This window comes from Falco peregrinus, chromosome 3 (assembly GCF_023634155.1).
Source record: "Falco peregrinus isolate bFalPer1 chromosome 3, bFalPer1.pri, whole genome shotgun sequence".
In the NCBI taxonomy this organism is placed as follows: Eukaryota; Metazoa; Chordata; class Aves; order Falconiformes; family Falconidae; genus Falco; species Falco peregrinus.
The window spans coordinates 70,776,063-70,787,215 of NC_073723.1; the positions used below are offsets into that span (position 1 = coordinate 70,776,063).

An 11,153-nucleotide genomic window follows, 5' to 3' on the forward strand; every position below is an offset into this window, starting at 1 on the left:
ATCCAGATTTAACATGAGATGCCGTTCCTTAACTGCAAGTAGCCTAATGACCCAGCACAGGACAAGTGCAAGAAAATGGAGTGTTCTCCCTGCTGCAAAACAGAGACTGGCAGGGAAGGACACCTGGAGAGGTCACAAGCTGGCACAAAGTACAAGGAGTGGAAGCTTATGGCCCTTGTATCAGGTTTTAAAGCAATTTTCAAACTAATACATTACACCTTATTATGTTAGCAAAAAAAGATATCATTCACAGGGGCCAGAGGACCTATCTGTTAGGAAGACTGATCCTATGCTTGCTTTTTATTTTGTAAATGAAAACCAAGTGGGTTTCAGGATTTATTTTTTTTTAAAAGTCCAGAAAAAATGAAACTTGCGAATTACTATCTTCCCCCACCTTCTTTGTTTTCTAATAGGCTTAATATCTGACTATGCAAAAAGATCAACTTGTATCAAGAGATCAGCTTTCAATGCTCAAAGGTTAGTTTGAGCAACCAATTTTTTCTTTTTTAGAGCAACGCTGTATAATCACAATGTGTTTCTAGTACCTTATGTATTGCTTAACACAGCAATTTTAGTCTAACATCATAGCTTGATAAGCAATTTTTGCTTTGAGACAGATGTGACAAAAGGTATCAACTGCAAACAAGCTGCAGGCCTATGACATTTGGGCAATGCTTGTACCAGCAGTTCTGTCCATCTTGCCATATTTTTGGTAACACAGCTGTATGGCTGAAGAAGCTTGAAAAGTGAAGGAAAACTATACAGCAATGTACAGGCTATGATATTTAATAAGCTTCTCCATCTGGGAAGCACCTGACACAAGCTTCCCTCCACCAGACACTTTACTTGGATGCAAGAGATTTAACAGGCCTCTGTCTACTTAATTTTGCTGACTTCCCATTCATCCCTAGCTCACTCTGCTTGGCAAGCGCACATGACAAATCCCCAGGCAACTGCCCGGTAAAATCCCCAATCTGAGGTGAGATACTGAGTGTATTTCAGTTCTTCCTATTAGCATATCCAAAGGGGCCACACAAACTGACAGCAGGTAGTAACCAGAAGTCTTACAAAAAAAAAAGTCTTATGGACCCCTTTTGTACTTACAAACAGCTCCACTGAACAAAATAATTGGGTTTACAGTCACAAACGATGCTTTGTGAACATTAGTTTTGTGAGATAAAATGTACACTTTGAAGTTAAGGAAGCCTACCAAAAAGCCACTAAGCTGATATAAAAATGGCCTGAAACCAAGTGGTATCTTGTTCATCAAGTTCAAGATACCAAGTTCAGGTATCGTGAACTGCTTTCACTCCCTTTTGAAGGGCATTTTGCTCAAGTAATTTAACAGAATATTCTGAAAATGAACCAGAAGCTCCACTGAGAAAGGGTGGGACAATTTCGAGTTTCATCTTTTCCCTTGAAAGTCAGCCTGTTTGAGTGGAGAAACACCTTCAGATGTCCAAAGAACAAACTCTCATACACTCAAAGAGATTCTCATGCACTGATGCCCTGTTGTTCCCTCCCCTTTATCTTTTTTCTCTACCACTTACACAATGCAGATAGCCATCAACTCAATCTAATAGCACAGCAAAAGCATAACATTTGTTAGCTGGGTAGAACAGACCACACCTAACAAAATTAGCATTATACAACTATGCTCTCCCAAGAAAGCACAGTAATTTAACTCAGATCACTGTCACAAAGAATGAATGAGTGTGTCTTATGCATCCCATACAAAATCAAAAAAGCAATTAAACCAAACAGGCTGTTTCCTGTAACACTGAGAACTCGAGTTCAGGATGATACCGTTTACTGACACTTGAAAGCACTGTACACAGCCACTCAGGCAAACATCTTGAGGCTTCTTCCAAGAGAAACCTGAATGAAGAAAACCAAAATTCCTAACGCAAGAACTGTTAAGCCACTTACTAACCAAGGTACCTAAGGCCAGATTCTCACTGCTGTGAGATGATGTCCAAAACTACAAGGAGAAAAAGGGATTGCGCACTTGGGAAGCAAAATCCAAACTCTTGGAACCTGAACATTTAAGACCCTATAAAACCCATCCCAAGCTTCAATGTGGGCACTCGGTACGGCACTTACAGGCCATTCAAAGAAGGGCACTTAAAAGCTGGGAAATTTACAGTACTACTAGCAGGTATGGCAGTTACTAAATATTCAAGAAAATCACAGCATTCTGTAGAGCAGCATTTAAGATACTGCTCTGTAACTTAAGGCACTTATGAAAGCAAAGTTGCAGCTTTCAGGTGGTGTCTCCCTAGGGTGCTCCAGTTAAACCTGTAGAAATTCATGACCAGAGAACTAAAACCATCCAGGTACCAAATACAGCACTATGCTAGGAATTTGATTACTTCTGACAGCCACTTTGCAAAACATATTAGCCACGTATTTCAGAACGCCTTTGCCACCAATTTTTGTTAATCTTAATACCATTTAACAGTCTGTACATTATCAGTGTTTGCAATGGGTGACACCGTCAAGATGCAAGAAATTACTAAAATTAAATAGGATTTCCATAAATAAAACATTCATCTTTCACCTAATTTATTAAAGTTCCAATTTTTTCCAATTCCAAACAGAAGCTAAATACAAGTTTTAAACAGGTAAGCACTAGTTTAATCCAAAAGGGAGCAGGCTTATGCAGTTTTACTCCAGTAAAGTACTCAACCCTTAAGCAGAGCCTTCTTTGTCATCAAAACTATACAGTAGTCTTCCTTTTATCATTGCACAACCTTAAAATGTTCTGTCAGAACCAACTTTTGATGCTCCAAACACTATTTTACATTGTTTTATAATGTCTATTCCAAAAGAAAAAAAAACCTCATTGGGTTTTCCATACGAAACATTTTAGAAACCAGTATTTCCTGCACAGTTCACCTGCAAGTTTACAAGTCTCAACTCTCAAGAAAAAAAATAATCCTCTACCAACATTGTTTCTGCAGCTATTATTTTACTTTATTATTAGCTGCTTTAGCAACTTCAGACTCCAGGTCTGCCTCATCTGTATAAACGCATCCAACGCAAAAGAATACTTTCATACAGTTATACAGCAACTTGGGGAAAGAGATCCAAACCAAAAGTGCCAGTAAACTTAGACATGGCCCAGCAAAATAAAAGAGGCAAAAAATGCCTACATATTAAATGAGATGCTTTTTTTCTTTAAAGAAAGATTTCTTTCCCGCATTTACTTACTATTGTAGCCACTTTTCTGTTCATTAAAATGAATGATAGTGCTCTTTGATACAATCATTAACAGCAAAGCTATAAGGCCTTTATACCTGTTACATTCACTTCTCACCCTCCAAACACTGATGGTTAACATTATAGATGCTAGGGGACATGACCAGCACAAATGGGAACACCACCACAAATGATCACCTTGTGCTTTCAGATACATTTGTTTCAGTGTACAGTCCCTTCATTTCACATTTTAGTAAGATGCTGATGCAGTGCAGAAGCATGCAGAGCATCCTCTCTTTCACAAGGTCCATGCAGAAAACATCTAAAAAAAATTGTAAAGTTCTGAGATACAAATGACAAAACAAATCCAGGATGATCAAGTTTCACAATGTATAGTGTTCTGAACATGAGTCCATTTTCTTCTAAATTCTGAAAGAATAAAGTGGTGAGGAAAGTGAAAATCCACTGCTGCATTCTGTGATCTTCCCCATTTTGCTGGCCAGTACCTTACTCTGGCATGTAAGGACGGAGGTGATCCTCTATGGTACCAACCGTCCAGTGAGTGAGCTGCTCCTGTGGCAGGTACAGGCAGATGCTGCATAACTTGAAGATTGTAGCTTTGTTTTTTGGAGTCTAGAGACAAAGAAAAGCTATTAAACATGAAAGTTAACTCAAGACTACCAGGCAGACCCCCAGCAGATCCAGCCCAATTATTAGCTTGCTGCTGACTGTGGAAGAACAGAGACATTTAAAAGCCACTGTCCCATGTGTATTAAACAGCATGAACTCAAAAATCAGTCTGTGACCTCCAATGCCTAAAATATTTTCACTATTCTGTTCATTCACTTGAATAACTTCCAAATTAAGCCAACATTTTGACTTTTCAAAATCACTGTTAAAGTCTATTTTAGAACTAATACAAGACCATCAAATTCATTGCGTGAACACATTGGGGGCCCATAGCTAGTTTTTGTACATACGAATCCTATTTATAGCCTAAGTTCCCTCTGAAACTGAAATGCAAGCATGAATGCACAGTTTTTCTACTTGAGTATTTTGCAGCAAAATCACTAGTGTTCCTAAGAAGAAAAAGCATCTTATGATTAAAACACACTTGTTAAAAAGAGGGACAAAATTAAGCTTACCTGCAAGTGCTGTCTGTCAATGAAGAGAAACACTGACTGGTTAGGGTTGTTGACAACAATTCCAGTCTTGTCCTTTCGGCTCAGAACATGCAGAAACTGTTTTTCATAGTCACCGTGATGAAATTCAAACTTGGCCTGCATTATGTGAGAGAGGGGAATAAAATATTTATTAAGCTAAAGCTCACAAGTAACCAATTAATTTCCTTCAATATGGGGCTTTATAACCACTTCTGCTCCTTTCCTTATCTACAAAAAGCAGAAATGGGGGAAACACAGTGATGACACACTTGAGTCTTGCCACAATTTAAAGAATTCCCTAGTTTTGTTCTGCCAACACTGACATTACTCATTGCAATGACGTATAAACAATTCAGAAGGTACAGCTTTAACTGCATATATAAAACTGGGTTTAGCTTGCTGTGGCAGGGCATCCCTGTGCATCAATACAGTGCATTTCTTCCAACACTTTACTCTTATTGCAGAACCAGCACAGAATATACACGTAACATTGGTTTTTTCCCCAGTAGCCAGCTCTAGCTCTTCACATTCAGATTTTTAAACAGTCTAAAATGTTTGAAATTTATTTCAAGGTCAAATTAAAATGCACAAATTTCAGCCATCTCAGATCCTTTTTCGTCTAACAAAAATACAGCAACTTGGGATATTCACAGAACCCATCATATTTAGACAAAGATTTAATTGTACCAAGAGCCACATCTAAGCCACTTCTACAAATGCTAACATGACATACAGATTTATACATAGATGTAATTTGTAAAGGTCCTTCAGACACTTAAATTTTGTAAGTGTTGATGTAACAGTGCATAAAGACAAGAAGCAGAATTTGGCATTCAAAAGATTCCTTTATAAATTAAAAAGACAGCCAGACAGCATACTTGAACATCCACTTAAGTCACGTAACTTAATTTATTGGTTAAAAAGATAAAAGAGTACTTATCCCCCGGCTCTTAATTGAAGTTAAAAAACAAAACCAAATACCTGAACAGGCCTAAAGGGTTCATCAGATCCCTTCCACCGAGAAAACAGGAGACAGACTATCTTCTCAATATCATTACGAGGCCAAAGAATGAAGTCCATCTCCTGGGTACAGCCAATCACATCCTGCAAGTAGTGAAGTTTTGTACTTACATTCCCCTCCATTAGTTGAAGATACAGATAAGCAACTTATCTGTACAGGGCACATGATTTAAAGGTGTTACTTATTACCATGTTTGTGTAATTTTCCATTTGTATTACTCACAACACAACTAAAGCCTTCCTTGCCTTCCACTGAATTTTAATCAGTATTTCAATGCAGAGTTTTAATCAAATATCAATTCCAACTTTAAGAAAGCATTAGCAAATACCCTATCTTCCAATATTCATAAAGCAAAACCACTTAGTTGTACAATTCTTGCAAGAATTTAACACATGCCTACTAAAGAACAAGAAAGGCAACAAGATACAATTTCCAAGGCGTAACTGAATGAGACAGATGAAAGGCAGAACTTGAGCACCACATATTTAAACACAATTTCAGAATACATATGCTGTCACCCTTCAAAATAGACCCCATAAACACATGCCCGCAGAACACTTGTGCAGCAGAAGAGCTGAGAAGAAAAAAACAATCAGCTTTGATTCACAAAGAAAAGCACAAGCGTTGAAGAACTTAAAATTCAGCAAGCATAAAGAGGAACTTTACCCTGCGCATAGACTGGTAGCGGGGTGCGTGAAGCTGTACTACATCCTTCTGCAGAAGCTCTAAGGAACTTTCCAAAGAATAGCTGGAATCCCGCACACCTTTCAGGATATTTTCTTCATAATTATTGGTCATGACTGGTATCACTTCAGACACTTCAAAAAGCGCTGATTTTTTCTTCTAAAAAAAGCACAGGTCACATCAAGATTACAATCCTTTCTAGGCAGCTATAGGTAAGTTTATTTCAGAATTTGCCATTTTCTGTCAGCATTCATATATGAAGGGCACATCATATAAATCAAGACTTTGACAAAAACCACACTAGAATTTACATGCAAAATTTTATAAATTGAACAGAATCAGTCAGTCCAACAGCTGAACATGTTTGTAAGACTGGCATGTAAATCTGCATCTTTAGAGACTACAAAAACATTAAAGCTGTATTTGAACATTAACAGAACTGCCTTTTCATCATGTACAGTACATGACTTTGCGTCGACCAAAAGCCCTCCTCAAGCTTCCCTTCGCATCTCAGCACTCCCCCCTTCCCTTTGCTACACTTTAAAGTCAGCATATTAGGAGAAGGGAAGTCTTCCAGTCCTCATTTGGTAACAATGAGCAATCAAGATCCAGTCTGAAGTCCTCAAAGAAGGACTGTTTTGATTTGCTAAATAACTTTTATACTCTACTCACTACAGTATTTCAATCTCTCTCAAGCATGGCCAAAATATTATGGGGAATTTGGAAGAACAGTTTTGCTGTATGTAAGATCATTAAAAGTTTTAAGTCTGTTTCTAACAGCTTTCTTAAGCTGCATGGGGAGTCTTGACCCATTTTTAGAATCTAAATAACTATATGACAAAGCATATTTTATCAAATAACCCTCCACAACCCCAGCAAGAACATACATATGAGGCAACAATTTGCTGACCAAGCTAGGTTGAGCCGAATTCCTACTTTAAACAAACTGGCACTGGATGTCACCTTCAGTTCACTTAGATACAAGCGAGTTTTATAGGATTTAAAACAGTTATTTGCAACCAGTTTCTACAAAGCAACCAGAAGTAGTATGAATGTTCCAACTAAAACCATTAAGATCGTATCACCTAAAAATTTACTTGCTATCACTGCTTAAAACATTCGTACTTCTCTTTATTACTATGAAACAGCACCAAGAAATTGCATCCCACTATATCCATTGCTGTTTGCACTAGAACTGACAAACAAAAGCAAATGGAATTAGAAGAATTTTAAGGAAACTTTAATTTAAAAGTTCAAAGAACAGAGTCTTCATTAAAAAACACATAGCCACTACAGTGAATGCAACAAATACGACATCTGAGGGGATTAAACAGTTTTGGTGCTCATCTACATGCCTGCTGTGCATTATATATTCTGTTGGCATTTGCTTCTATCTTCACTCGTTCAGCACATTCACTTACTGTAAGCACCTACTTTCTTCACCTTCTGCGGATGGAAACTCTTAGTTCTGGGTCTACAGTTAGCTTTAGAACTATCACCAGGCTCCCCAACCCGGCCCAGACACACCGCATTCAGCGGCAGACCAGGGAGCCAAGCAAATGAAGACTCCCTCTTTTCCCTCTCCGCTCCCTTTCAAAATGGTAGCAACAGTTTCACATGTCTGCATACTTGGGCCATTTAAATGCTGCTTTTTGCGACTCCTCCCTTCAACTGCCAGGTCTTCCCTTCTGCGCTACCCAGATAAATACAGTAAGTTTAGCTATTACTCCAGCCAGGCCTCCCTTTTCAACTTGACTGTCCACAGTCAACAATTAAGCAATTCAGACCCCAATAAGGCTTAACAAATTACAGTATTAACTTCGAAAAGTATTTACCCTATACAGAGGTTACCATGTAATCACTTAACGAGGTACTGGCACCCTCTGCATTACAAAACTAACATACAAAATGCCAGAATGGCAAACATGAACTAAGTATTACAGCAATGAGCAACTTCAAAAAGTTGAAAAGTCAACTTAATCTATTAAGGATAAACCATTACATGCAATCTGGCAGCAAGACTTTGCACAGCATAATTAACATGCACTGCAACAGAGAAACATTAAAACCAAGTTACCTTGTCTTTGAACACAAAGGCAATGTACATCTTGAAGTCAAACTGGTCAGCTAAAGATTCTTTTTTCTTTCTAAGCTGAGCACGAAGTCTGTTCAGAGCTTGTTTCTTCCGGGAGTTTGGGTCCCCCATTTTGTAATACAGGTGGTACTAAAGCCTTTGGAAACTGTAGCTAAACTATGGGCACCTTTTCTTAAGACTCAAGTACAACAGAAACAAGTCGTTTGATTCCTGCTAATACGACTGAATAGATAAAACGCTAATGTAACCCAAAACCGCACCTCAGGCAATATTTTACGAGAACGTCGTATTGGAGGGGTCAAGAAACAAAGTAAGTAGTTGTCCAGCCATGCCTGGACAAGAGGTTTTACAATAAACCAAGAAAAAAGAAACCTTAAGTATTTCAAAGACAAAAATTTGAACAGTTTAGCCGCAGGAATAAGTGGGCAAGAATGAAAAAAATAAAAATACCCAAATCTTATCACTATTTACGTGTACAATGAAAAGCAACTGGCACAAGCCCAATCCATGGGGGGGGGGGGGGGGGGGGGGGGAGTACTTTTGCTCTGCTTACAAAAAAAAAGATGAAGCTGAAATTACAAATTGCGTTTTACCCCAGCCAGATTCATGACTCTACTGATTATTATTCTCAGCCTTCCACTATTGTTATGTTGCCCGTCTTTTTTTTTTTTTAGAAATATTACACTTGGTGGAGAGCAGAGACAAGGGTGCAAAGGAGGAATGCACATCCCATGAGATATGACATTTCTCTGCCAACAACAACAAAATCAACTACAGACAACACAGTGCTGGTTTGCAGGGGAGCAAAGACAAAAAACAGCGGAGTCATTTCTAACTTCATCCTGCTCATCATCAGGCACATCATCGCCCTGAGGCTACTGCTGCCAAAGAGAAAAGGGATCATGATGGCCATAGACGAGGGGCAGGCAGGGGTTCAAGGGACAGTATTATCTCACCTAGAGACTGAAACCCAAATCAGTGCCCCAAACGCAGGGCTCCTTACCAGTCGGAGAGCCCTACATCCCCCAACACCTCACACGCTCCCTGGGCTGCTGATCCCCCGGGATCCTTCTCTCTCTGCTGCTGCTGCGCTCCACAGGGAGCACGATTAGCTGAGGCTGTGCATGGCCAGTGCTCTTCGCTTCTCCTTAGGCCTCTCTCTACACAAGCCGGCAGAGGCTGCAGCGGGCGGCCCGTGCCCGGGGCACCCACAGTAGCACGGCGTCTCCCCTCTCACTTCATGATCGCGACTCGGAATACATGGAGTTTTGCTCCTGCTTTTCTCGCGAAACAGGTTTTCGGTGACAAAATTTTTGCGAGGTTTTGTTTGGGTTTTTTTTATCCTAAATTGCAAGCCTAGATTGCAATTTTAAACCTCCAAAACACCCTCCCCCCAAAAGCAAATCCCCAACTATCAGGTTATTTTCTTCCTCTCTCCAGACATTTTCCCCCCCAGGTGTTTGATTAGTCGGGGTTGAAAAGTTTTTAGGTTAGCAAATTCGGCGGACCAGGTTAAGAAGAGGGGGAAAAAGTACTCCCCCCTCCCCTGGAGGAAAAGAAAAAAGAAAGGAAAACAAAAAGAAAAACGGAACCCCTCCCCAAAACTTCCCCCCCACTTAAGCAAGAGACTGAGAGACTCAGACAAGAGACCGAGACCGTGGCCCGCTCGCTACCCGCAGCCGGCGGGCGCAGGAGGAGCAGTGGAGGCGGCGGCGCTGCTAGCAGCACGGAGAGGAGCCATGTCAAGATAAAGCCACGAAGCCGCGGAGCCCCCCCATCCCTGCTGCAGTGGACACGGTGACCGGGCCGCCCGCTCTGCCGCTGCTCAGCCCCAACCTGGTCCCCATAGTCTAGCTCAGCGCCCCGGTGCCGGGGAGTGGGGAAATGGTGGCGGAGAGAGGAAGAGGAGAAGCAGGAAGAGGCGACGGCGGCGGCGGCAGCAGCAGCGGAAGAAGGTGTCGGCGGCGGGTCCCTGCGCTAGTGGCTCCTACGGAGGGAGGCGAGCATAGAGACCCCGGAGCGGCGGCGGCGGCGGACGGGGACGGCCGGGAGCAAGACGAAAGGGCCGGAGAGCCTCTCTTCGCCAGGCGGTCCCGGGACGTCCGCGAAGGCGACAGCAGGAGCGCCTCGGTCTGTGCCTCGGCACGGGAGCGAGCACAGGAGCAGCTGCGCGGCCAGCACCGAGCGCTCAAAATGGCAGCGCCTGAGTCACAGAGGCACCGCCCGGCCCGCACTGCGCAAGCGCGCTCTGCGGCGCGTACCAAGCCCTCGGGCCCCGGGGGGGGACAGAATCTTGTGCTCCAGGCAGCAAGGCTCAGCGGTGGCTTCACTAGACACAGACGCTCCTTTTCGGGAGAGCAGCAGAGGCGAGTGCAACAGCGGCAGACCACCTCCGAGCCGCCGCCGCACCAAGAATCCGGGGCGCACTTCCCTGCTCCCCCACCCCCCCGCAACGCCGTCACGCCCCGTGTCACCGCCCTCGTGCGCCACGTGATGCCGAGCGGGGCGCAGCCCCCGGGACAAGGACCCGGATGGGGTTGCTCAACGCAGTTCTCAGAAGGGAGGCGGGCAGGGCAGGGAGGCAAAGGGGGAGGAATGGGGCGCCGCCCCCCCACCCCTGCCTGAGGTGGTTCGTGCCGGGCAGCGCCCCCGCCGCCCCTTCCCCGGCCCCAGTTCCTGGCCCCTGCCGGGGCCCCGTCCTACGTGGGGACACGCTTAAACTTGCTTCAGCCCTAAGCATCGTGCTGTTATCGGTAGTTACAGCTTTTAAGTCTTGCGGCGGCACGTTTTGTTTAATAGCGTTCGCTGGCGTTTGTATTCAGCCCATCATACGTATGTGAAGTAAGATGTAAATAAAACCCCAACGTTCACTAAGTTACACGGCGCGGGCCTGTGCATACTGGGCGTGCCAGACACCAGGGCACGGCCCGCGTTCCGCCGCGGTGCTCGTCATGCTCCCTGAGGAAGCTCCCTCGTTTTTATAAGTAAT

General features: G+C 42.8%; 1 protein-coding gene across 1 annotated transcript; it reads right to left on the bottom strand.

The window, feature by feature from the left end:
• Positions 1-2,548: 2,548 nt before the first annotated feature.
• C3H6orf62 (chromosome 3 C6orf62 homolog) lies at positions 2,549-10,184 on the bottom strand. The gene is made up of 5 exons (XM_005240309.4): positions 8,147-10,184; positions 6,052-6,228; positions 5,346-5,468; positions 4,347-4,481; positions 2,549-3,834 (listed from the first exon to the last, which is right to left on the bottom strand). The coding sequence occupies exons 1-5, from the start codon at positions 8,273-8,275 to the stop codon at positions 3,709-3,711; spliced, it is 690 nt and encodes a 229-aa protein (XP_005240366.1). The 5' UTR covers positions 8,276-10,184; the 3' UTR covers positions 2,549-3,708.
• Positions 10,185-11,153: the final 969 nt, after the last annotated feature.